General features: G+C 35.4%; 2 protein-coding genes across 2 annotated transcripts; both read left to right on the top strand.

The window, feature by feature from the left end:
• Positions 1 to 10376: 10376 nt before the first annotated feature.
• On the top strand, positions 10377 to 12926 carry LOC110710412. Its single transcript, XM_021888704.1, has 4 exons — positions 10377 to 11327; positions 11449 to 11691; positions 11781 to 11836; positions 11936 to 12926. The coding sequence occupies exons 1-4, from the start codon at positions 10377 to 10379 to the stop codon at positions 12924 to 12926; spliced, it is 2241 nt and encodes a 746-aa protein (XP_021744396.1).
• A 12-nt stretch (positions 12927 to 12938) lies between these two features.
• On the top strand, positions 12939 to 18258 carry LOC110710410. The gene is made up of 2 exons (XM_021888703.1): positions 12939 to 13381; positions 18180 to 18258. The coding sequence occupies exons 1-2, from the start codon at positions 12939 to 12941 to the stop codon at positions 18256 to 18258; spliced, it is 522 nt and encodes a 173-aa protein (XP_021744395.1).
• Positions 18259 to 25206: the final 6948 nt, after the last annotated feature.

The raw sequence follows: 25206 nt of genomic DNA, 5'->3' as shown, positions 1-25206 counted from the left end.
TTTATGCTATTTAATTTAATTTAGAATTAAATTAATTGCTTACTTTTTTTCACTTATCATTTCTCCCACATGGAAAGATGATTGAAGTTTTTGGGAGTCTTTGCCTATAAATACCAACCTTGGGAGTTGGAATTATTTACTTGAGTTGAGCTCAATAAGGTCTCTCCCTAAAGCGTGAGAAAGCCTTTAAGTTCGTAATACTCTAGTTTCTTTTGGTCTAGCCTCGTCTAAGCTACGAATTAGGGACCCATTTGGGCGCGTGGGTGTGCAAAGAAGGAGGATTTGCACTTGCGGGTCTAGCGCTTTCCGTGTTCGTGCTCGGGGTTTGTAAGAAACACGCTTCAAGGGTAAGGAAGTATTTTCTTTACTTTCTCTCTCCCCCTCTTTACGTGTTTATGTGTTTATTGCTTCTAATTATTGCATGTTAGGCTGTTTAGTTGTATTAATTATGCATGTGATCCTTTGCGGGATTTTTTTTTTCGTGCGGTTTCGGACACCTCAAAACTCAACAGCAGTATAAGAGCCTCTTGCATTTAATTTTTACAACTAAAAATTAATTAAGGTGATTTAAAATGGATTTAAATTTCTGGATTAGCAACCTTATTAGATTAGGACCTCGTTTTTACTTGGATTAAATTCGTATTATTGCTAATTTTTTTACTACAAACCTAGATTTCTACTCCAAAATAGTAAATTTTGGGTGGAATCGATGTTCTAAATCAACCTTTACCTACTTAGTGATTAAAAATAGCCTTCCAGAAGCCAAAATCTGCACAAAAAGTGGTTTTTTGAAGGGTTTTTCGTTTGGAACGAAAAATTATAAATCTTTAAACTTTGATTAATTATGACATGCAATTGTTGGGTTATGTGTTTGATTATACCATTAAACTTCTGTAATGTCATTCCTTATTAAGCATGTTTATGATGTAAATTGGTTGCTTAATTTGAATAGCTCTTAATTTTACATAAACTTGGAACTATTCATTCTTGCAATTAAATTGCTTGTAATGTGTAAGTTTATGTTGAAAATGATTTTTGAACTCTTAAAATAGTTAAAGATTCAATCTTTAATAGTTTAAATGGTTGAATCTTAACTTGCTAAAATCTAAAGTGAACAAATTTTGAGTTTTTATCATTTTAGAAGTTGATTAAAATCATGACTGTTCATAATTGTGCTTGAAATATTATTCTTCATATTGGAAGGTTTTAATATTCAAATATGCATGAGTAATTGTTGGTTAAATTATTTCAGTGACTGATTAATTATTTATTCAACTAATTTTGTCAAATCACATTATTAATTTTATTTTGGTCAAATTAATTATGAGACAAGCCCTTATTTTTTATTGCATCAAGTTGAGCCAAAATTATCAAAAGAATAGTTCTTGAATTAATTTTGGTTTGTGCACTAAAATTGAATTAATTAAGTTAGACTTGTTTTAATCACTAGTGGAAAAAATGCTATTAGCAGCACCCTATTAGCAACTGGCGTTATGTATGGTAGTTGCTAAAATACTAACTGCAACTGGCTAAAATAATGCCAGTTACAAATACTATGTCATTAGCAACTGGCATGGAAATGCACGTTGCTAGTAATTGATGGGTAAAAGTCAAAATTATTATTTGCAACTGGCCTATCTAGTGTCAGTTGCAAATACTACGACATTCGCAACTGGCGTAACAATGAACGCTGCAAATAATAATTAATTTAATAATAAAATATCTATTAGTAACTGGCCTATTTAACGCCAGCTACAAATATCCTGTACTAATTGTAACTGGCCTTAAAAGGCCCGCTACTAAAACACCTACTTCTTTAAATTATGTTCTATTTTTCATTTTTATTTTTTTTCAAAATCAAAAGTAGAGTACTCCTGGGTTTTATTTTCTCTCGATGTTTCCTCGGTTTCTCTCTCCTCCTTCGTTCTTCATCTTCTTCGAGGGCTTCGATTCAGAGGTCTGTAATCCTACCATTTTTCCAATCTCTTTCTTTGTAATTTGCTGCTTTCTATTCTCTGTTCATTCAACATATGTTGATTTGCTAATTTTTTGCGAATTGATTTTTCGTTGAGTTGCGCTAAAATGAATCTTGAGTCGGAATTGATAATGATTTTGGAGACCTTATTGCTTGTGTATCTATTTTTGATTTGTTGTGTCGATTTTGGGTTCATTGTCCCCGTTATTATTGTTGTTATTCTTCATCTAGGGTTTGGCGATTTCATCGTCTAGGGTTCCGCCGCTTTTGGTGAGGTTCTTCTCGCTTTGATTGAAGGTGTTGGGATTATGTTAAATCGGGTTTCTTCGCCGCCACCACAGGTTATGTATGATCATCCAGGCTTGACAATGGGTGGTGCTGGTGTTAATGGGGCCCTGCAGATGGGGGGTTATGGGTATGCTCAAACGACTGGTGGTGGGTCTCAACCGGGGAGTAAAAGTGGTGGGTTTTTTGGTGGGTTATTCTTGATGTTGTGTGAGAGTATCAATCAAGGAATTTGAGTGCAAAAAAAATGAAATTTAGGGCTGATAAGATTGATTTCTAGAGCTGGCATATTCAATTGGTGAAAAATTTGAGTTGGGTTTGGTCTCATGATCGAGATCTTAATGCCACAAAGAAATAAGAGTGGGAAATCGACATGGAAAAACTCAATATGAAAATTAATTTTGCGGCCATGGCACATGGTTTTGTCTATAAGGTTGTTTATGATGGAAAGGATGTTGCAAGTAATGAAAACCACTAGTATACTCTTTTTTTTATCTCAATGATATATTTGTGAAACATAAGGGTATAATTTTATGTTTTTCTGTGTACATTTTTGTGAGTACAAAGTGTGATTTAGATACTAATAATTCACTCTTCACCCATCATTAACGATAACTCTTTCTTTGTATCTTTTATTGAGGATTTTCCTTTAGTCTCACTACATAATTCTATGATGCTTTGAAATGATCCTTGAGGAAATCTATTATAGTTTGAGGCTGGTGGTTTTAAGTCAATACTAATTAGTCACTAAAGAGCCCCTAATGTGAAATATTTCTTTCTTTGTTATTTAGGACTCTTGCATAATTTTCTGCTAATATTTCTTTCTTTGTTATTTAGGACTCTTGCATAATTTTCTGCTACCTACTGTCCTATTTTATCTCGATCATCAAATTACAGACAAGGTTACAATATTGTTTAATCGGTTGTAGACCACTGTGGTTATTTAGCGCATTAGTTTGTGTAAGCACTGAAGGCTAGTGTTTGTTTATTTTTAAGATTAACCATACCAAAGATTAAAATAGTGAGGTTAAAGCTAAAGAAGTAAGCCAAATTATGCTTGTTAACCTGTGTTACCTTGGAAAGTGAAGTGTATATAATCAATTATAAACCTGATTGGTATGTTTATGAATATTTTAGCTAATATGTTATTCTAAATTCTTGCTTAAATAGTGGGAATTAAAATGTTCTTTTAGTGAGTTATAGTGGATTTTTGCTTGTTTTCGGGCCTAAATTTTTGCAAGTATTAATCTTATTTTAGAAACCTGATAAAAGAACTATTAAAGTTGAATTATGTATGCTAAATTATTATTTTAGAAGTCTCTGGCAGAAGCTATTTAAGGAGTTAGAATCCTTGTATATGTTGTTTTTGTGCTACTGTCGTTAAGATAATCTGAAAATCTGAAGTGCTTTAGCTAGCATTTAGTGAACGTTCTGGCAGCATAGTTTTGATAATTAACTTGTTGATTTCTTACTTGCTTTGGCTTATATTAATCATTGCCATATTTTCTTATGAGCTCGATTCCTTTGGCATTACCTAATCTGCATTATGTTAGTATGTTAAGAAAGTTTCGAGAGACCTTTGATGGTGTACAAACTAGAATAAATTTATTGATTGATGATGGTTACTTGCACTTAAATTTTGAATTGTTAATTTAGAGTAAGGTTCTCTAAGAAATTAGCTAGCTTGTTGTGAGTGTATGTATTGATGTTTAGTATGAACTTTAGTATTATACATGTTTTAAGTGTATGTATTGATGTTTTGTTGTTGTATTTCATAGTAAAATTCAGTGTGTGTATTTCTCTCATTAAAACTTGAACCTTTAGCATTCAAGTTCTTTCCCCTCAGATTTTGGTGCTTTTTTTTGTTCAATTTTACTTATGTTTAGAGGAATTTCTAATTAATTGTCGTTTTATTTTACTTTTATGTTTAGCAGGATAATCCATGGCTAATGTAGTTGATTTGAGTCGCTGCATCTCATAAATCAAGTCGCTCCGGGACAATGTTGCTACTATTTTTTATTTATTTATTTATTTTTTATTATTATTTTTATTTTTTGTTGTGTATATTGCTAGCCTTGTAATTTTTAAAAATTTGTATTTATTGTATATAATGCAAAATTAACATAAATTTTGTTACAATAGTAACATCTATAAGTATATGATATACGTAGCAGTTTGTACATAAATTTGGGCTTATTTTTTTTTTTTAAAAAAATTGACTATTAGCAGTTAGTCGAATTATATGCCAGCAGCAAATATAAACTATTAGCAGCTAGCCGAATGACATGCATATGCAAATACATACTATAAGCAGCTAGCCGAATCACATGCCAGCTGCAAATACATACTATTAGCAGCTCGCTGAATTATATGCCAGTTGCAAAATAGGTACTATTAGCAACGTGCCTAGTTATTGGCCAATTGCAAATAATACTTTTTTAAGTTAAAAAAAAGACTAGTGGCCACTGGCTAATAAGTACGCCAGTTGCGAATAATGACTATTAGCAGCTAGCAAATGCCAGTTGCTAATAATATTCCTATTTGTAGCCCCCGCAACAACAGCCCCATGAGCCACTTGCTAAAAGTCATTTTTTTCAGTTGCTAATAGTGTTTATTCCATTAGTGAATTTCAAAATTGCTCAAATGTTAGTTCTAAAATTCAATTTTGAATTAACTTAGAGTCACACAAAATTGGAGTAAAATCCCGAAGCACAAAATGCAAAATTGAAGCTTCATGCTTCGAGCACTAAGGCTCGGCTAGCAGGACTGCTTGTACAACCTGCCATGTTACTGCCGAGTCAGGTGCGTGCATGTGTGTGTGGCTGCAAGCACACTTGGTGCAGAGGTTATGCGGGGATGGCAGCATGGCGCGACAAGCCAGCAGTAGCAGCTCGCGTGTGCGCCATGTGCATGATTGCTGCCAGGCAGCGCCCAGCAGCAGCTTGGCACGGAAGGCCAGTGCTGCTAGGAAACACCCAATACGTGCGTGCGAGCAGCTAGGGCTTCTAGGCAACGTCAGCTCGTGGCCTTAGCATGGCGCTAGGCCTCGCAACCTAGCAGCACTCATTTTTAAGTGGAATCTAAGGGCCCGATTTTGTTCTAGTCTTGATGTTTCCTCGTTTTATTTTGCGATTTTGTTTAAAATGAGGCTATGCCTCGGCTTTTCACGTAATTGCAAAATTTTGAAAAAGTTTGACTTGATCGGCTTAATTAATATTTAATTGGATTGATTTAATTTAAGTTGGATGTGGAATTTAGTGGGAGCTTCATTAATCGGTTTTGAGCTTGAATAAGCCTTAATTGTACTTTTCGTTATTGCGTTAGTACACATAATTGGATAAACCCTTGACTAGTTTTAATTAGGCGTGTTAATCGGATTAACCACCTAAGTTAGTAACTAGTACGCGCTCGTTTGATACTATGTTTTGTATTGCTGCTTGTGTTGTTTGTAAAAATGCATGGGCCATTCACTTTAGAAGTGAATGGGTGAATGGAATATTATAAATGTTCTTATGCAGGTTTTTACAAAAGGCAACTAGCTAGTATGACCTGACTAGGATAGTAAATACGGACTACATTCCGTTACATATTTTTGTCAATCTAAATACGGACTGCATGACGCTAAGTATTTTTGTACTTAGATTATTCAGATTAGTCCTAGTTACTAGTAGTTGCATGCTTGAAGGTGAAGTCTAAAGACGGCGTTTCTAAGAAGACGAAGCCAAAAGATGCGATGGTGACCTTGAAGATTGGATGCTTCGAGTTTCAAGGGGTCATGCTAGTTTGCCATACGTCTTTAATTATCTTTTATATATTTGCTTATATATAATTGCGATATTAGATGTATGTTTAGAATTTCGAATGTTGAATGATTAATTTAGTTCACTTAAATCAACCAACATAGAAACCCTAAGTCCCAAATAATACTGAGTTAAAATTTCTATTCCAAAATGACACTAATGGAACTATTGAGAATAGTAATGGGCTATGCCAAAGCAAGGCATTACTACTTTCCTAGGGAAGTAAGGTATGTTGGTGGGCTTGCTAAAGCAAGACATTGTATACACGTTAGTTTTATGATGTCGTGGCAAAGGAGATAATCGTCAAGGAAGCATTGGATGCGATGATTTATCAAACCAAAATTAGCTTAGAGCTATTAGCAATTAGATTGATTACCTTAAAATTTAAGTGTTAAGACAAGCCAAAGCATACTTAATCACTTATTGATTTTTAAGATCTTGGAATTGTTTTATTCTCGCCTAAATGGGACAAACTTATGAATGTGTGAATAAAACGTTAATAAGTTAATTGAAAATGCTACTTTTCATGTATTTCAATGCTTAATTTTTTATCTTGATAAATGGTTATACTTTGCACTTATATTTTTAGAATTCTAAATCGAATTATATTGTTTCCAACGATTGGTAAAAGGAAATCTTTTGAGAATGGTTCTCAAAGAATGAAAGCGCATTTCTAAGATACAACTTCTTATAAATGACTTTTACGGCTAAGTTCGAAAGGATGGTTGGACATCATGTATTCAAAATACTACGTAGTTTTGATAAACATGAATTATTGAGTTGAAAACTCAATTTGTCAATAGTTGACAACCGACATATCTTTTCGCTTTATACACTAATGAGTAGGACTCATTAATGTAATAATTCAAGCACGAATCAAAAGAAAAGAAATTTGTTTTACGGCGAATTAGATGTTTAATTATGCCTAACAAAGTGTAAAAGTCAAGATACTTAAATAAAAGGTTCTTAAAGTTATGAGATGATGTATGATAAGAAATATAGGAAACAAGGAACAAAGAAAGGGAATTCAAGATTTAAGTTCTACATAAGAGTTCATGTTATCATAGTTAAACTTAGCAACTTATCTTCACAAGTATTAGACACTGTTTGAGAGTTCCACTTCTGAAGTGACCTTAAAACAAATGAAGTTAAGCTAAGTTATTGAATTACGAGCTTGGAAAAAGCAAGTGGTGCTACATCAGCTGTAAGGTCATCTGTTTTGTTTTAAGGATCTTTTAAAGCTAAGGCTTGAACAAATAATGGTTATTATGTTCCATAATCAGCAAACGTTTTGTTTACACACGGAAATACTCACATTCAAAGTAAAAGAACAATAGTTGTTGGTTTTATTTGAATGGAATGGTTGTTTAAGCATGAGTCAAGAATGCTTGATTATAAACAAACATTTCCCTAACATAAACTTAGAAGGTTCAAGTCATGTACATGATTTGTGTTCCATCTATCTTTAGCAATGTCACATCAACAAGAATATACTCAAGGCTCTATTAGATAGACTCTTGAAAGTTGATCAATTCGAAATCGTACTAAGGCAAGGAAGTCTTACTTTTTGAAACCGACAAACAAAGGAGCTATTGTGCTTGGTATAGACAATTGACTCCGAAAGATAAAAGAAAATTCCATTACTTCAACGTTTTCACAAGAATATGAAAGAACATGGCTATATTCATCAAATGTGAACAAACTGGATCTTAAATAGCTCAAAAGTTCAGTGAAGTATAGAATTGACTTGGCGAGATATCAAAAAGTCTAGATTAGACCGAGTTTGCTTGAGCCAAGAGTGATCATCTCAAGGTTATGAAATTGGAATTCCATAATTAGCTCCACAAAAAATATAGTATATCTTGACGGAGACCTCAAAGCCATTTTGAAATGAATCGAACGATGATGAATCACATCCTTTCCTATAACGTTCTTAGAGATATGCACAAATGACTACTGTTACATTAAACAAAATTGTCGAAGCTAAGAAAAGACACCATACTCAGTTATGTATAGAAATAGTTTCTACAATCTTTTCAAGTTTATGTCTAGGGCTCTTAGCCTCAGTGGGAGCTTATTGGCTCAGTGGGAGCTAAGTGGCTCAATAAGGGATAAGGTAGCTCAAGTGGGAGCTAACTGTTTGTTTCACAACGAACTTTTACCCAAAGCCAATATACAAGTCTCTTTGTAAGCAGTCAAGTGAGACTAAGGGCACTACTTCCAATACCAAAATTGAGAACATAGTACTTGTTGCTCTAAGTGATGTCTTTCTGGAAAGTAACACATTTCCAAAACGACAAGTGGGAGGAAAATGAACTCGATAACCATCGAGACGAGCAACAAACCAGAACTAAGAATCTCAGAAGACCTTAGAAAGGCTTCATGAGAATCATTGATCAAGAATACTCAAAGGACTTTACAAGTGCCTTAAAGAGAATTCATTACTTAAAAAACTTTAAAAGTGTTGGAGTAGTATCAAAACAATCAAAAGGCTTTAGAAGCGCCTTGAAACTCGGTGTTTGATGCAATTACCCCATTTAGATATAGAATTCACTAAAAGCCTTAGATTGAATCCTGTAAAGTTCCTATTAAGTTAGAAATGAACCTAAGACTTACAAGCATACTATTTACTATTGGATAGTAAGGGAATAGTGTCTTATAAGATAGCTACGACAAATCCGAATTTCGGAAATGGTTAGAGGCCATAAAATCTGAAACAGACTCCATGTTTGAAAATCATGTTTGTAACTTGATTAATTTGCATGAAGGGTAAAGACCCATCAATTGCAAATAAGTTTTCAAGGAGAAAACTAACAAATATGGAAATGTATATGCATACATAGCTAGATTGGTTGAAAAGGTTACAATTAAATTCATGACGTTGATTTAATAAAACCTATTCACTAATCGGAATGCTTAAGTCTTTTCGTGATTATTCTAAATATGGAAAAATAGATATCGAAACCGCCTTCCTAAAAATGGTATTTTTGAAGAGACTATGGATATAGTCTAAGGGTTTTGTAAATCTAAATAATGCTAGATTTGAAAGAAAGCTCAAGATATCAATTGGTAGCTTGAGGGAAACAAGTAGGAATTGGAATGGGTTTTCTCATAAAATTAATATAAGATTTGGCTTGTTGAGAAACATGGAAATTTTTTGAATAAAGAAGTTTAGTGGGAGCTAAAGTCAATTTTTTAAGGTCCAATAAGAAGTTTAAGAACTCATTGTTAAATAACTTTCAAATGCTAAATGCTTAGATTTGAAAGAATTTTTCAATAATGGACCAAACTAAGACGACACTTAGTACATAGTGAGAATTAAGATCTATTGAATAGACTTAATGAAATGTCTGAATTGGTAAAGGAATTTACCGTGTTAAACATGAACGACTTGAAAAGGCTTTCGACCCATATATTTAAAACTAAGCAAATGTTTGAACTAAGTATAAGCTAGGAAAATACTAAGTCAAACAAGAAAGACTTTAGTAGAGACTTTCAACCGTATCATATATCAAATAGTTTAGCAAGACTCAGTGGAACTGGATAAGCTAAAAGTCACATGAATAGGATGAAATGGGAATAGTTCTGCAATTGAATCCATCATGTATGCTTACGACATGAAATCGTCACATGACTTGCATGCTTAGAGCATGACAAGCATAAAGTACCAATCGACTTGAATCTAAATAACGGAATGTTAGATTATGATGAAGAACATCCAAAGTGCTTGGTTAAGTAAAAGGATGAGTTTTTGATACATGGAAACAAATATAATTTGAGTATTGATGTTGCGAGCACAACCTTAACAAGGATTAGATCCTTAATGAGGAAGCCATTTATAAGCATGAGGTTTGAAGCGTCGTGGCTTGAGAATGCAACATGGACTTATGTCCATGCGTATTGTGCGAAAATTTAAGGTAAAATTCTATAATCACAAATGATCCCAAATCATTGTGAACTGGTTTGAGTAAAATCCAAGCAAAGCATCATTAGAAAATCTACTAAAATATATGTTCAGAACATTATTGCATTAAAGGCAATAAAAGGGATGTTGTTCAATGGATTGTTCGTTGTTGAACTTTGATGATTATTGGTTGCCAAGTTGAAGGTCTCAAATCATGAAAATGAGTGGGAGCCATCACTTGGGCAATAAATCCTAGATCACATGTAATCCATAACACACTCAAATTTTATCATCTTATTATGAAAGTGTTCAATAAGAAGATGCTAAGATTTGCAAAGTATTAATATCTAAACCTATTCAATAAGTGAACCACAACATTCACAATTGCACAAAAGAAATCAAGCATATTGGTATGCAGAATTGGAGTATATCTACTAATTTCCACCTTCATAAAGGGGGTAGAATATTGGTAGCCTGGCTTGATAGTAATTTCATCGTTGATATTTTGTATGTGTCAGCGCAATGTGTGCATCTGTATGTTAAGAATGTGGCTATGAAGAGGGACTTCACTATCACGGTCGTTTATGCTTTTAATGACAATGAGAGTAGGAAACCTTTGTGGAATGACTTGTGTGATTTGCATAGGAGTGTGAAAGGTCCTTGGATTGTTACTGGGGACTTCAACTCTCCTCTTTATTTGGAGGACAGAATTGGAAGAGAGGTCTCTCCTGCGGAGATCAGAGACTTTCAGCATGCCACTATTAACTGTGAGGTGGTTGATATGAGCTCTATTGGTCCGAGATTTACATGGAATAACAAGCAATATGGTTCCAAAAGGGTGCTTAGCAAGTTGGATAGATGCCTTGTCAATGCAGATTGGGTCAGGGACTTCCCTAGTGCTTATGCTCACTTCCATCCAGAAGGAGCCTTTGATCATTGCCCTGTGGTTGTTCACTTGGATAATCAGAGAATTGAAGGTAAGGCTGGGTTTAAATTTCTTGATTATTGGGCAGATCACCCCTTGTTTTATAGAACAGTTGAGAATGGTTGGAGTAGTGATATTCGAGGAGTGCCCATGTATAAGGTGGTTAAGAAGATGAAACAGATTAAAAATGGTTTAAAAAGCTTGCAAAAGAGGTATTTTGATCAGATAGAAGAACAATTTATGCAGGTTAACGCTGAGCTGAATAGCATCCAAGAGGTTATGCACAATTTTCCTGCTGATCCCATGGTTAGTCAATATGAGTATGAGGTTGCTCAGAGATACACTATAACCAAGAAAGCTTATGTTAGTTACTTGGCGCAAAGGGCAAAGGCGCATTGGTTGAAAGCTGGAGATGAAAACACCCAATATTTTCACAAGGTGATCTAAGCCAGGCAATATAGGCAGCGGGTTTTGGAAAGAAAAGATGCGGAGGGTGTGACGAGGAGTTGTCCAAGGAGTATTGCTCAGGCGTTTAAGCAGTATTATATCCAGTTGTTAGGGACTGCTGGAGCACAGAGAACTCCTGTGCAGCAAGAGATTATTGACAGATAAAGAGATCAAGCAGGCTATGTTCTCCATTCCTGGCACCAAGGCTCCTGGGCCGGATGGGTATAATTCAACTTTTTTCACAAAATCTTGGCATATCGTTGGCCTTGAGGTATGTGAAGCTATTAGAGATTTCTTTGAACATGGTAAGATGCTAAAGGAAGTAAATTGTACTAGGCTCACTGTAATTCCTAAGGTTAATCATCCTACTTGTGTCGCATAATTTAGACCTATTGCCTGTTGTAATACCTTGTATAAATGCATCACCAAAATTATATGCAATAGGCTGAAGTTAGTCCTTCTTGGTCTAATTTCTCCTATTCAATCTCGTTTCATTCAAGGTAGGCAAATTGTGCACAATGTCAGCATCATTCAAGACATTGTAGGTATGTACAATAGAAAATCCTCCCCCCTAGATGTTTGTTAAAAATTGATATCAGGAAAGCTTATGACTTTGTTCAATGGGATTTCCTCAAGGAAATGTTAGAGAGTCTTCACTTTCCCGATCAATTTATCTCTTGGATTATGGCATGTGTCACTACTCCGTCTTTCACTTTGTTTGTTAATGGGCAGAATCATGGCTTTTTCAAGGGGAAGCAGGGACTCAGACAGGGTGACCCTATGTCTCCACTTTTGTTTGTTATTTGCATGGAGTACCTGTCTAGGCTGTTGCATTATGCTGGGAATCAGGAAGGCTATAAATTCCACTATAGGTGCTCCTCTCTGAAGTTAAATCACCTGGTATTTGCTGATGATTTGATCTTGTTTTTTAGAGGAGAGAAATATTCTGTCATGCTTAATATGAGAGCTCTTACCACTTTTGCTCAAGCCTCTGGTTTGGTTGCTAATAACGGTAAATCTGCTTTGTATACTTGTAATATGAATGAGGAGGTTAAGGAGGAAATTCTTAGATGCACTGGTTTTGTTGAGGAGAGTCTTCCTTTTAGATACCTGGGAGTGAGAATCAATGCTAAGAAGATGAGCGCTAATGATTGTGACTTCATGGTGGATAAAATTGTTGCTAGGATTAAATCCTGGGGTGCTAGACACTTATCTTATGCTAGTAGGGCTCAGCTTGTCAATACTGTTCTGCTTAATCTCCATAGCTACTGGGCCTCCATGTTCTTCCTACCAAAGAAAGTTATTGATCAAGTTACAACTATGTGTAGGAATTTCTTGTGGTCAGGTGAACCCTTCTCTACTAAAAGTCCTCCCATTGCATGGGATCTGGTTTGCAGACCTAAGAGAGAGGGTGGTCTGGGTTTTAAAGAGAGTCATACTTGGAACATTGCTATGTTGGGGAAATATGTGTGGAGCATTGCTTCTAAAGAGGATAATATGTGGGTCAAATGGGTGAATCATGTGTATCTGAGAGGTAGAGATTGGAAAAGTTACAGTGTTCCTCCAAGTGCAAGCTGGTATTGGAAGTAATTGTGTAAGATTATGGATACTTTCAGAGGAGGCTATGACCATAACCAATGGAAATTTGGTAAGAATGTCTATAATGCTGCGGCTGGGTATGAGTGGTTGAGGGATCACAAGTCGGAGGTGGAATGGAGCTCGTGGATCTGGAATAGGCTTAACATTCCTAAAATGAGTTTCATTACTTGGATTGCTATGTGGAATAGAGTGAATACAAGAGATAGGCTAAAAAGGTTTGGTAGGATTAGTGATGATCGATGCCTTCTTTACAACAAGGAGCCAGAGACAGGTGCTCATCTTTTTTTCGCTTGCGATTATTCTGCTGAATGCAGCAGGTTGCTGTGTGAGGAGCTAGGCTTGCAACAACAATTTTCTTCCCTAGATCAGTTGGCGGGTTGGATGAAGAAGCCTCTAGTTGGTAGATTTAAGAGCTGCGTGATCAGGAGTTGCTTTTGTGCTCTAGTGTATTATATTTGGGCGCAACGGAATGATGTAATGTGGAAAATGCTAAGATGTGTCACCCTAAAATTGTTGTAAAGCATATTAAGAATTTGTGTATGCTTAGGATTGTTGGGGTAATGCCTAGGAGAGTCAGCGATAGAAACAAAGCTTGGATGTTGAGGTTGCTTAGTTAATGTCTATAGGTGGGTGCTGCAGAGGATTTGATGGTCCCTTGAACCCTTCCTAGAAGGTGGAAAGGGTGGTCATCCATGATGCTTTTGCACCCCCCTTATGCTTGCTTGGACAATTGTTTTGTATGTTTTGTTCGTTTTTTAATGGAATTTTTAATTACCGTTTCAAAAAAAAAAAAAAAAAAAACAAGCATATTAGATATGGGTGTTATTTCTATAAATGTTTTGTGAAGAGTATTACTCTTAAACATTTGGGGAAAACCATTTATCATAAGATGAAATGTTGAAAAGTTTCATATTGGAATAAATTTTTTACTAATAATTCCACAAACTATTAAATTGTGGTTTAGAATTAAATAATGAGCCCATTCGATATGATGATATTCAAAATAGGGTATCAAGACAATGTCTTGGATAAAGAAACACCTATTAAGTGAATATTGAATATCATATCGAAACTATCCCTAATCGAGGTTATTTAAAAGTTGGACGACTAATGACCGCGGGAGATTAGTGTGTAGTATGATTTATATCACCGTTTCTTATGCTACAAGGACAAGATTTTCATAAATCATTTGCACAGGTATTAGTTTGGAACTATACCAGATCGACCTATGAGAATACTCATTATGGCTACCGGAACCTCTTTCCTCAACCATGAATATTGTAAGTTCTCTTATTTGAGTACTAGACCGTTTTGATGTTGTCAAACATCTGCCGTACAAAGGGATTATAAAGGCAACACTCAGGTGGCTAGGGTCTCTTAGTAAGGGAAGCTAATAATGCAAGACTGTGAATGTCCTCCTATTAACAGTAAGGAACATGTCTTTGTTGTTTACAAGGCCTCTTGAAGAGCGAGACTGTGAAAATGCATGGCCGTGCTCAGATGGATTTTAGAAATCATCTTTTCTTGATAGTCAAACTCGGAAATCGAGGAACACTTTTAGACGTAATAAGGATGACGATAAATCTTATTTTATAGTTCATGAAGAGGCATTAAGTGACATAGGAAAAGGCTATACACATACATCACACTTGTTCGGAAGGATAAGTGGGAGATTGAAAGGAATGATGTCCTTCGAACAAATGTATTATTCCGATAGAGGGTTCGGAAATAATTAGGATTACTAATTATTTAGTGAGGTCAAGTGATTGGAATGCCTAGCTGGAGGCCGCTTCCGATCAGTAATAGTAATGTACAATTAATATTACAGCTTGCTCTTGACTAAACCCTTCAGGTCACACCCAATCGTATAACTGAATCAAAGGCGGCGAATTAATTTGAAGGATTAAATGAGTCGATAGAGATTTTACGAACTCGGACGTCGGATTCCGAGCTTAGAGTGTCGAACGTAAAGAAGATTCAACGAATTGAGAAGACGAGAAAATAAGTCAAATGACAAGTCATCGCGCACAGACCGGCCTCGGATTGGCCTAGCCAATCGAGGACTAGCTAACATAAGCTAGCAAGGCTGCTAGCCATGCATTAGCCTCGTCCGCAAGCCCAGCAGCCACGCATGTGTACTGGCCGGACATGCAAGCCGAGCTAGCTAGCTGTGGGCAATGCATGGCCTTGTAAGCATGGCTATGTTGGGCGAGCTAGCAGCGCTAGCATCAGCCCGCAAGCACGCAAGCAGGCCTAGCGGCAGCCCGCTAGTGTCCTCATCTCGCGTGGGCTTGCGGTGTACTAGCAGGCCCAGCCAAGGGCAAGGCCGCCAGCTAGGCGTGCCTTGGAGCCCAAGCCTTGAGGTAGGTCATCCTTGTGTTGACCAAGGGTGAGTTGTCGGTTTTGCTTGCTCCTTAAGGAGAGGGTTTGTGGTCTTTACCTAACCTCTCCCTTGCATTGCCACTTGTCAATTGCTTATTGTTTATGCTATTTAATTTAATTTAGAATTAAATTAATTTCTTACTTTTTCTCACTTATCATTTCTCCCACATGGAAAGATGATTTAAGTTTTTGGGAGCCTTTGCCTATAAATACCAACCTTGGGAGTAGTTGGGATTATTTACTTGAGTTGAACTCAATAAGGTATCTCCCAAATACGTGAGAAAGCCTTTAAGTTCGTAATACTCTAGTTTCTTTTGGTCTAGCCTTGTCTAAGCTACGAAGTAGGGACCCATTCGGGCACGTGGGTGTTCAAAGAAGGAGGATTTGCACTTACGTGTCTAGAGCTTTTCGTGTTCGTGCTCGGGGTTCGTAAGAAGCACGCTTCAAGGGTAAGGAAATCTTTTCCTTACTTTCTCTCTCTCCCTCTTTATGTGTTTATGTGTTTATTGCTTTTAATAAATGCATGTTAGGTTGTTTAGTTGTATTAATTATGCATGCGATCCTTTGCGGGTTTTGTTTCCACGTGGTGTCTTACACCGCAAAACCCAACATAAACTTCTTTATGCTTCTTCTCTTAGCTTAGCTTGTACCGCTCGGTGAGATATTTCTATTGTCCCTCTTATTTTATTTCTTGTTTGTATAGTTTAGGTAGGTTTTGATTAGGAAGAGTTGAACGGTTCGAGAATTTTTGCTTTCAACACCTTGAGGGTGTTTGGGGCCATTGGTGTTGTAGTCGAATGACCACTTGTTAGTCGATTAGGATATATATATATATATATATATATGATCTTGCATGCACCTTTAAACTCTTCATTTCATTTTCTTTTCCTTTCTTTCTTTATTTTTTGTTGAATATGAAAATTCCAAAAGATTTTTGTTTGAGGCTAAGTTTTGTGTTTCATGTTATAATTGCTTTTGTTTTGGACATAATACCATTTGGACTTGTATATTTGAATGTATGTCTTCCTAAATGTTAACGGTAAGCACGTTTTGAGAGTATGCTCGGTTGATTCTAGGATAGTCTATGCTAAGGTTGTGTGTTTAGAACTTTTGGGATCTTGAAGCTCTAGTCTACTTGCTTGTGGTAAGAAGGTGTTGCTTCCTATAGTTGATTTGAAGCTTATAGTGAGTTTTTGCTACAACTATGTGAGGTTCTTTCTTCTAGCCTTCAACCTACTTTTCTTGAGCGGCACATGGATCCTTAACTATCGCTTACTTTATCTAGAACTTGACTTATCCTGAGATCGCGATTGAACCATTTGGGAAGGACAAAGACATCTTTACGGGGTGGTTATTTTTCTTTTTCTAGGTTTCGTTCATATATTTTTGGTTTTTGGGTTTACATTTGCCTACTTGCTAACCATTTGAGCCCTATACCTTCATTTCTAGCCAAATTTCTAACTCTCTAGCCATTTGTTTCATTTTTGTTTCCATCTTTGATTTTTGTGAAGGTTATGGTCCTTAGTTTGTTGGTGATTATTGGATTTAAAGTATGGATATTTGGTTCATTTGATTAGCAAGCATGTGTTGTATATAGTGTGTGAATAAAGGCAATTGCAAGTTGAAAATGCCGTCCATAGTTACAAGAGGCGAGGACAAAGAAGTAAAGTATAAAAAGAAGAAAGAAAGCAAAAGCATATGCATTAAAAAAAGAGGAAAATGAAAAGCACAAAAATATTTTGATGTAGGTGTGATCTCCCTAATTTAAAACATTGATGACAATGCTTCATTTAGGCTTGGGGGGAAGCGTGTCTACGCTTTTTGTATATATGTTTGTGATTTTTCTTTGAATAAGTTTGGGGGTGTTGGTATTTTTGTTTGAGTTTTGGTAATAACTTGATTATGGTGTTGAGGATTAATCACCCTTGCTTCACAAATTAGGTATACCACCAAATTTCAAATTTTAGCCTACCTTTATCCTTTCCGCCCTTACATTACAACCCTTCAAGACCTTTTGACCTTTATGGTTGAGTCACAAGTCGGTGGAGGGAGATAAGAGTCAAGCCTATGGAGCGGGTTTGCATAGTCTAGATATTGGGTAGCCCTAAAATCTCTTCTTTTCCGGTTCCTTCGAGGAATCATTGAGATGCTCACTAGAGGTGGATTTGAAACTAGTAGGGAGAGCGCAGTAAGGTTGTTTGGGATAAAGGTGAATTGTGTTTCATTAGTTCTCTATGCTTAGCATATTTTATGTTTCACCAAGCTTGGATATTTTGGAACGTGCATTCCCTTATTTGTTTAGGAAGTTTTGCATCCATTTGTGCTTGGTCATTTGCAAAAGTCCATTTCATTAGCATGTGCTTTTCCTTTTACTTCTTTTTCATTTAATTTTCATGCTTTGCCTCATTTTTGTTTTGAGAGTTATGGGTTAAGCTCTTTTGGAAACCCTTACGAGACCTCACTCATCCTCATTGGCGACTTTGGGACGGGGTTTTAAGGGCTTGTTGTAGCTAAAAACAATCGTGATTCCTACGATAGTGAGTTAGTGTATATTCCAATCCCCTTTTCTCTCTTTTCTTTATTTGAATAAGCCATTCATTTTCCTTACTTGCTTTTATTTTGCTTGAGGACGAGCAAAAGTTTAGGTTGGGGGAATTTGATGAGTGTCATTTATGGAACTCAAATGGTGTTGTTTTAGAATGTTTTTTTTTATGGCTTTTATAGCTTTCTTTCTATCTTTTCTCTTAGTTTTGACCTTTTACTCTCTAGTTTATCTTTTTCTTGGTTATTTTACCTTTTCTTCTACTTTTGTAGATTTTATTGTGTTTTCTCTTTTATTTGTTCTGCTTTCCTTGTTTGTAGGTATAAGGTGAATCCCGAGACCCCTCATGATGATTTCTCGGGTTGGAGGATGCTCAAAGTGCAAGGTAGAAGCTTTTAATTAGCTCAAAAGGCAAGGAGTGGCTAGCTTCAAGATTTGGTGATTGCGCTCGCATGAAAATATGGTGTTGAACCCACCGTAACTCCATTTCGGGACTGCCATATCTAGTGACGATCAAGAGGAGCGCACCACCTACATCACGAGCGCACAAGGAAAGTCCCCTGCTCCAGTGGCGTGTGCGCGAATCCCACCAGCGCGGGCACGCTTCTCCTCCGTGCGGGCGCACCACCTGGGTTTCCTACTCCGTACCCAGATCGTCACGGGCGCGCTTACTCGTGAGAGGGCGCGCCCGGACGGGTCTATTTTTGGAATTCTTCCTTATTCCTCCCTAATTAGTTATACTATACATAGTTATGTCCTTCTATTTTTGATGAACAACTAGAGTTAGACTTCAATTTCCATAATTTTATATTAGATTTTAGAGAGAGAAATTGGTGATTTCTACTTTTGATCTTCTTCTACTTTGAATGCAAGCACAATTTCTTAAACTTGATAAAAGTTTTTAAGGTTCTTCTTCTTCTTAATTCAATCTCTTTGCTTTTGATTTTGTTAGTTGTTGCAATTTCAAGTTTGTTGGTTGATTTGATCTTGATTAGTTTGCATTGCAATTATGATGATGTTAATGGTGATTAGCTTAGTTTTGCTTCTTCAATTCACAATGATTAGTGATAAGTTTGTTTTGCTAGGGTGATGGTGAAGCATGCATGAATGATGGATCATTGCTAATTGAAGGAATTTGATTGATTGAATGTTGTAATTAATTGGTTGATAGAATTGTGCATGTGTTTGGATTGATAGGAGTAGCTAACATTGATTTTCAAGCTAGATTGCACTGTGATTCTTAATGAGATGACTACTTGATTTATGGATTGCATTTGTTGATTGAATTTGAATTGTGATTCTTCTTGTTAGCCATTCATAGAGGAAACCTAGCTTGACTTCTAGGAGATAATCTTTTGAGTTCTTTCGATTGCGATTACTATTTTCCCTTGCAACGTTATTTGGTTGATCGATTCCTCTCAATTAGCATCTCTATCTTATGGATCCTAATCCCTAATACTTTTGATATTTAATTTCTTTAGTGATTTAGTTGTTTTAATACCATAGCTTCCACACTCAACACCTTTCTTGCTTCAAAGTAGCTTGACCTTAGGCTCTTGTAACCTCTCTCCCATTCCTCATGGATCACTCTTGACTTACCTCTATACTCTTATTAGGGTTAGTTGAGTGTTTACAAATTTTGTTGATAGGGATTTAAGCATTTAATGACGTGTTAAAACCCTCTATCAGTGCCTAAATTGAACGAATCAACTAAATAAAAACTTGATATCACGAAGCTTAATATTAATACATATTTAATAATATATTTCATGATACAATTTGTGTTTTATATGTTACTAAAAAACGAGGGTCAAAGTTAGTATATGAATAATGAAAAAAAAGTCAAACGTGTGAATTATCTAGGAATAGAGGGAGTATTAATTAGTGCATTACGAAGTTGAATATGCAGTTTAACTTGTCCCATCTTACGTATGTTTTTCCAATACAAATAATGTGTTAAAGTAAAAATGCGAAAAAAAAAATCGGAACCTAAAGCATCCATGCATAGTCTAACGAATAGGATATAGATCTTCTAAACCTTGGTATAGGTTCAATTAGCTTTCCTTATCATTAAATATGTTTAATTTCGTAGTTAAAACATTAAAAATGTCAAATTCAAAAGTATACATCAATACGAATCTTATAGATGGTATATCATAAAAAGTAATTTTTTTTATCTTAAGGGTTATATAGTAATAAGTTGAAAGTTTTGCAAAGGTGATTGACAATTAAATTGATTAGAGAAATTTAAATTAGAATATATATATATATATATAAATATATATATATATATATATATATATATATATATATATATATATATATATATATAATGAGAGCTTGTTAGATTTATCTTGATATATAAATACATTTTTTTATTTTATTATTTTAAATTGTAGGTGTCAAGCTTGAAAACTCCTCAATTTGGAGTGTGTACTATTGATCAATATATTTAATGTTTACGTAGTTCTAATCAGGTTACGAAACCTACTACAAAAGGATACAAAATATATCCTAAATCTAAGCTATGACAAATATTATCATAATATAATATCTATCAAAGCTAAATATATTGTTAGCCAAAGCCCAAAGATATGCAATAATGACAATACTAAAAAACAAATGAGAAATACTAATAAATTAACATATTTAGTATAAATTTAGCAAACAATTTTTAATAGGATTTTTTGTCAGAAACTACCTAATTAAACCTAAAATTTGTGAGAAATACCTAATAAAACGTAAAATGCTGCAAAAGACTGTCTCTAGCTAGCCGGATTACCATCGTTGAGCAATTTTTTGGCATTGACCTAATGAGGGAATGGTGGTATACGGGGTAAGAGGTGGTGGTTTGGGGGCTAGAGGGTAGTTTCGACATTGTGGAGGCAGTTTCAAGCGGGTTTTGTTGGTTTTGGAGATGAAACGGGTGGTTTCAAGGGTGTTTGAGGTGGGACAATTCCAGAAATTAGGTCATCAAAAATTGAAAATCGGCTAGTGATAGTATTTTGAACATTATTTTACCATTTATTCACTGGCAGATCTTCTAAGGGGCAAGGCTGGGCTTGACCCCCCTTAGATTTTGATCCAAAATTTATCTATTATCTACTTAGACTACTTTACTAGTTAGTGTCTTCAATGAAACTTGTCAGACAATTACATCAAATTCTATATTCTTTCTCTTTTATAAAATCGGTGCTTTTTCTGTGTGGTCGGGGTTACTTATAGGAGTTACTTATATAAAAATCTGTGTTATAAAATTAGTACGAGTATACATACAAACAATTAAAAATACTTGCATTTCTAAATATTTAATGGCATTCTATGTATCAGCTTATTGTTTAGTAGTAATTCCTTTGTTACACATGTGCCAAGACACAACTTTGACTATCATTATCTTTAATTGGGTATTACGACTAGTAATAATTATTAATTAATATTTTTTTTTAAAAAAGTTATAAATAATCCAACAACATAATATATTGATAACATTTATATATATTAGTAAAAACAATATGTACGTCAAGGTAATATGTGAACAGTATAAAATCAAAGAAAGTTTAGGAATTGAACTTTATTTCGGCCCCTCAAAATAAAGTCGTCAAAATCCGCCACTAATTTATTGGATAGTTTCTTACAACATCTATTATTAGGTGGTTTTTTCAAAAATTCTAGATTTTACTGTAGTTAGTTTTTGACATTTAATTTTGTTGATTTCATTCCTTACCTTAGTTTACGTAGATCTTCTTTCTTTCTTTATTTTTATTTTTTTGTATTAATTTTATTTTTCAATTATTAACGTTAGTTAGTTACGTAGATCAGACATCATTAATTTGAAATCGACTAGAGACAGATACTATTGTACTAATATTTCTAAGAGTCAATAGTATCATCAATATTTACTATAACGTGATGCATGTGGTGATGTAGACAATGAATTATATGCATGAATTTGTGCAGGCAATATAGAAATCAAATGAAGTAATTCTTTAACAAAAGTATTTGCTTGCGTTATTGCACCTAAACATTGATTCAATCTCATGATAGAGATCGAGTATTCTGCATATATTGTCTATCATTTAATTATTGTTATGTGTGTAATTTAGTTAAGCTAATTTTATATAGTTAGCGATAAATTATTTTAGAACATGTATGACATTTATTATTCTTGATTTGATAAGTGAGATAATGATAAGTAAAAAAAAAAAAACCGGATACCCCTTGTTTGTAAAAGTGAAGGGTAAGTTAATAAGAGATTACAAATTTACAATGTTACATCATAAATGTCCAAAATACTTTCTCAATATTCACATCCTTTTAGTATGGTCTTTTTTTGTTTGTAATTAAAGAATAATAACCATATAAGTTCTTGTCAAATTCATAAATTATTCTTAATAATTTGTGTCATAATTATTTATCAATAAAAACATGACCAAATTTGAAAATAACACTTGCAAAAACACCCAATTTTGATTATAACACCAAAACATTTCGAAATTTTATTATAACACCACTTAAAATCCCAAAATTTTGGTTTCACCAACCATTAACGGATTTTTGGATGGAAACCGTTAGTGGGACCCACTAGGGACACGTGTCAGTTGTTTATTGGCTTAAAAATAAAAATTAATAAAAAAAGAAAAATTAATAAAAAAAAGAAAAACCCCAACACTCTAATCCAACCACCAGTCCCACCACCGCCGACTGTCACTACACCGCCGGAGACCCCCACTGCCGTCGGATTCCCTTCCTTCACCGGCGAAACCACCGGCCGTTACCCCCACCAACATCAGCCCCCCCGTAAATCCCCTTCCTTCTCCCCGAAAAATCACCCCCACCCACCACAACCCTCCGCGAAAACCACCTAGCCCCCACGCACCAGAACCGAAATCACTTTCTGATTCGGAGATTCAGAGGAGATAGAAAAGGAGGGTCATGGGTCGTGGGTAAGAGGAGGAGTGGTGGTCCGCGTCGGGTCTTGGGGTTTGGTTGTGGGTCTGAAGGAGGCGAAGGGGCTAGGTGGTTTTCGCGGAGGGTTGTGGTGGGTGGGGGTGATTTTTCGGGGAGAAGGAAGGGGGAAGGGGATTTACGGGGGGGCTGATATTGGTGGGGGTGACGGCCGGTGGTTTCGCCGGTGGAGGAAAGGAATCCGACGGCAGTGGGGGTCTCCGACGGTGTAGTGACGGTCGGCGGTGGTGGGGCTGGTGGCTGGGTTAGAGTTTAGGAGTTTTTCTTTTTTTTTTATTAATTTTTCTTTTTTTTTATTAATTTTTCTTTTTAAGCCAATAAACAATTGACACGTGTCCCTAGTGGGTCCCACTAACGGTTTCCATCCAAAAATCCGTTAGTGGGTGGTGAAACCAAAATTTTGGGATTTTAAGTGGTGTTGTAATAAAATTTCGAAATGTTTTGGCGTTATAATCAAAATTGGGTGTTTTTGCGGGTGTTATTTTTAAATTTGGCCTAAAAACATATATATTTTTGACCTAATTAATAATTGGTGTTCAGCATTAACATAATGTAAAGTTATTACGGTAAAATATACATTTAATAAATAGGAAGTTCATTGCTACTATTCCTCTCTATCAGTTCTTTTTCTTAGTGGCAAAATGCGACCCTAGATGGGATTATGTTTTTTATTTTTTAATTTTTTGTTTGCTTGTTTTTGTTTTTGCAGTATTATCACTGTTATGTATTATACGTACCTTGGTAATAATAATAACAACTAATATTATCGTAGAAGAAATTCGTAGGTTTGTGAATTTTAAGTATTGTTTAATTTCATGCTTTTGCTTCGTTTGATCTTTACTCACTAATTGGAAAACTACATCTTGTTTGTTTAGCACGAGGACAAACATCACATGCTTTATTATTATGTCGCCTAGAAGAACTACTCACAATTGAAATCATATTCAACATCTGAAGGGTGACCATCCGTTGATGCCATAAATCGAACGAAGACTCTCCATCTACTGCTAAAACCTTCACTTGAGGAACACCACAGAAAAGGTACAGTCCATCTTCACTTTCAGCCACACCAATTACCCTCCTCTTTTGCAGGTCCTGTATAACACATATTTTGTTAGTAAATTGCATCACAAATTTAAACTCATCACTCAATTGAGTTACAGATATTAAATTGCAAGTTAATTGAGGCACATAAAGAATATTATCAAGTTGTAAGCCGCCCGACAATATCACTGTTCCTAATTGATCCGCATTAGCCGACTTCCTATCAGGTAAACCCACGGGGAAATTTTAAACACGCTTCACAGTCTTGAGCATCGAAAAATCACATGTTACATGATTTGATGCCCCCATATCTACAATCCAAGGTATAGTATTTTCCTTACCATGCAATTGCCTCGTTTTTGGATTTAATAAAAATATCCAAAATTTGCTGAATTTGGGTAGCATTCACACCAACCAAACTTGCTGCATCCAGTGGCGGATCCAAGATTTCCGAGATAGTGTGTCACCATCAATTATTGATCATTTGTGAAAGTACAATTTTTTTTCCATATTTCACCAAATTGATTTCAATCCAAAAATAGGACACAAAAATACATACCACAACCAAATACAGTACTTAAGAATTCAATTTTACAAGTCGAAAATACTACAAATAACATGTTATAAACAAATGGTACAATAAAATTATTATATTGAATTAACTTTATGATTTTTTAGTTAATTGATAAGCTTTATGGGGAAATATTAAAATCGGTTATACAAATATAAGATATAAAAAGGGAAAAAAAATTATTAAAAAATTATACAAAAAAAAGTGAGATAACTTAAGAGACCAGTTATTAAATATAACTGGACTCTTTAATGAAAAAAAAAGTAGCGCAAAGAAATTGCGAAATGCAATAGCAGCATCAAAGAGACCTCTTATATAAATAACAGGTCTCTTTAATATTTAAGTAGCAATAGCAGCATTAAAGAGATCGCCTACCTTAATAAGAGGTCTCTTTGATGTTAGCAGCATTAAAGAGATCGCCTATCTATAATAAGGGGTCTCTTTGATATTTTATTTTAAAAAAAAAATACTGTGTCACCGGACCCACTATGACTAAAGGTGGGTCCGCCCCTGGCTGCATCATCAGTCGAGGTAGGCTAGCTTGGGTTGCTGCCCATTCGAAGAGCCCCCAGCCACCTTATTTGCACGGACTGGGCTCTGCTGGGAGGACGATGATGACGGTGTGGAGCTGCTACCACTGTTACGTGCTCCACAACCCCCACTGCCACGTCCCCCTCCTCGTCCACGACCAGGTCCACCACGGCCATGATCACCCCACCACTCGGGGTACCCAATATGCTGAAAACAACCTGCTTCATCATGCCCTT

Source organism: Chenopodium quinoa, unplaced genomic scaffold, assembly GCF_001683475.1.
Source record: "Chenopodium quinoa cultivar QQ74 unplaced genomic scaffold, ASM168347v1, whole genome shotgun sequence".
NCBI lineage: Eukaryota > Viridiplantae > Streptophyta > Magnoliopsida > Caryophyllales > Amaranthaceae > Chenopodium > Chenopodium quinoa.
Note: the sequence above shows the minus strand (reverse complement) of the source record. Positions and strands in the feature narration are given on the sequence as shown.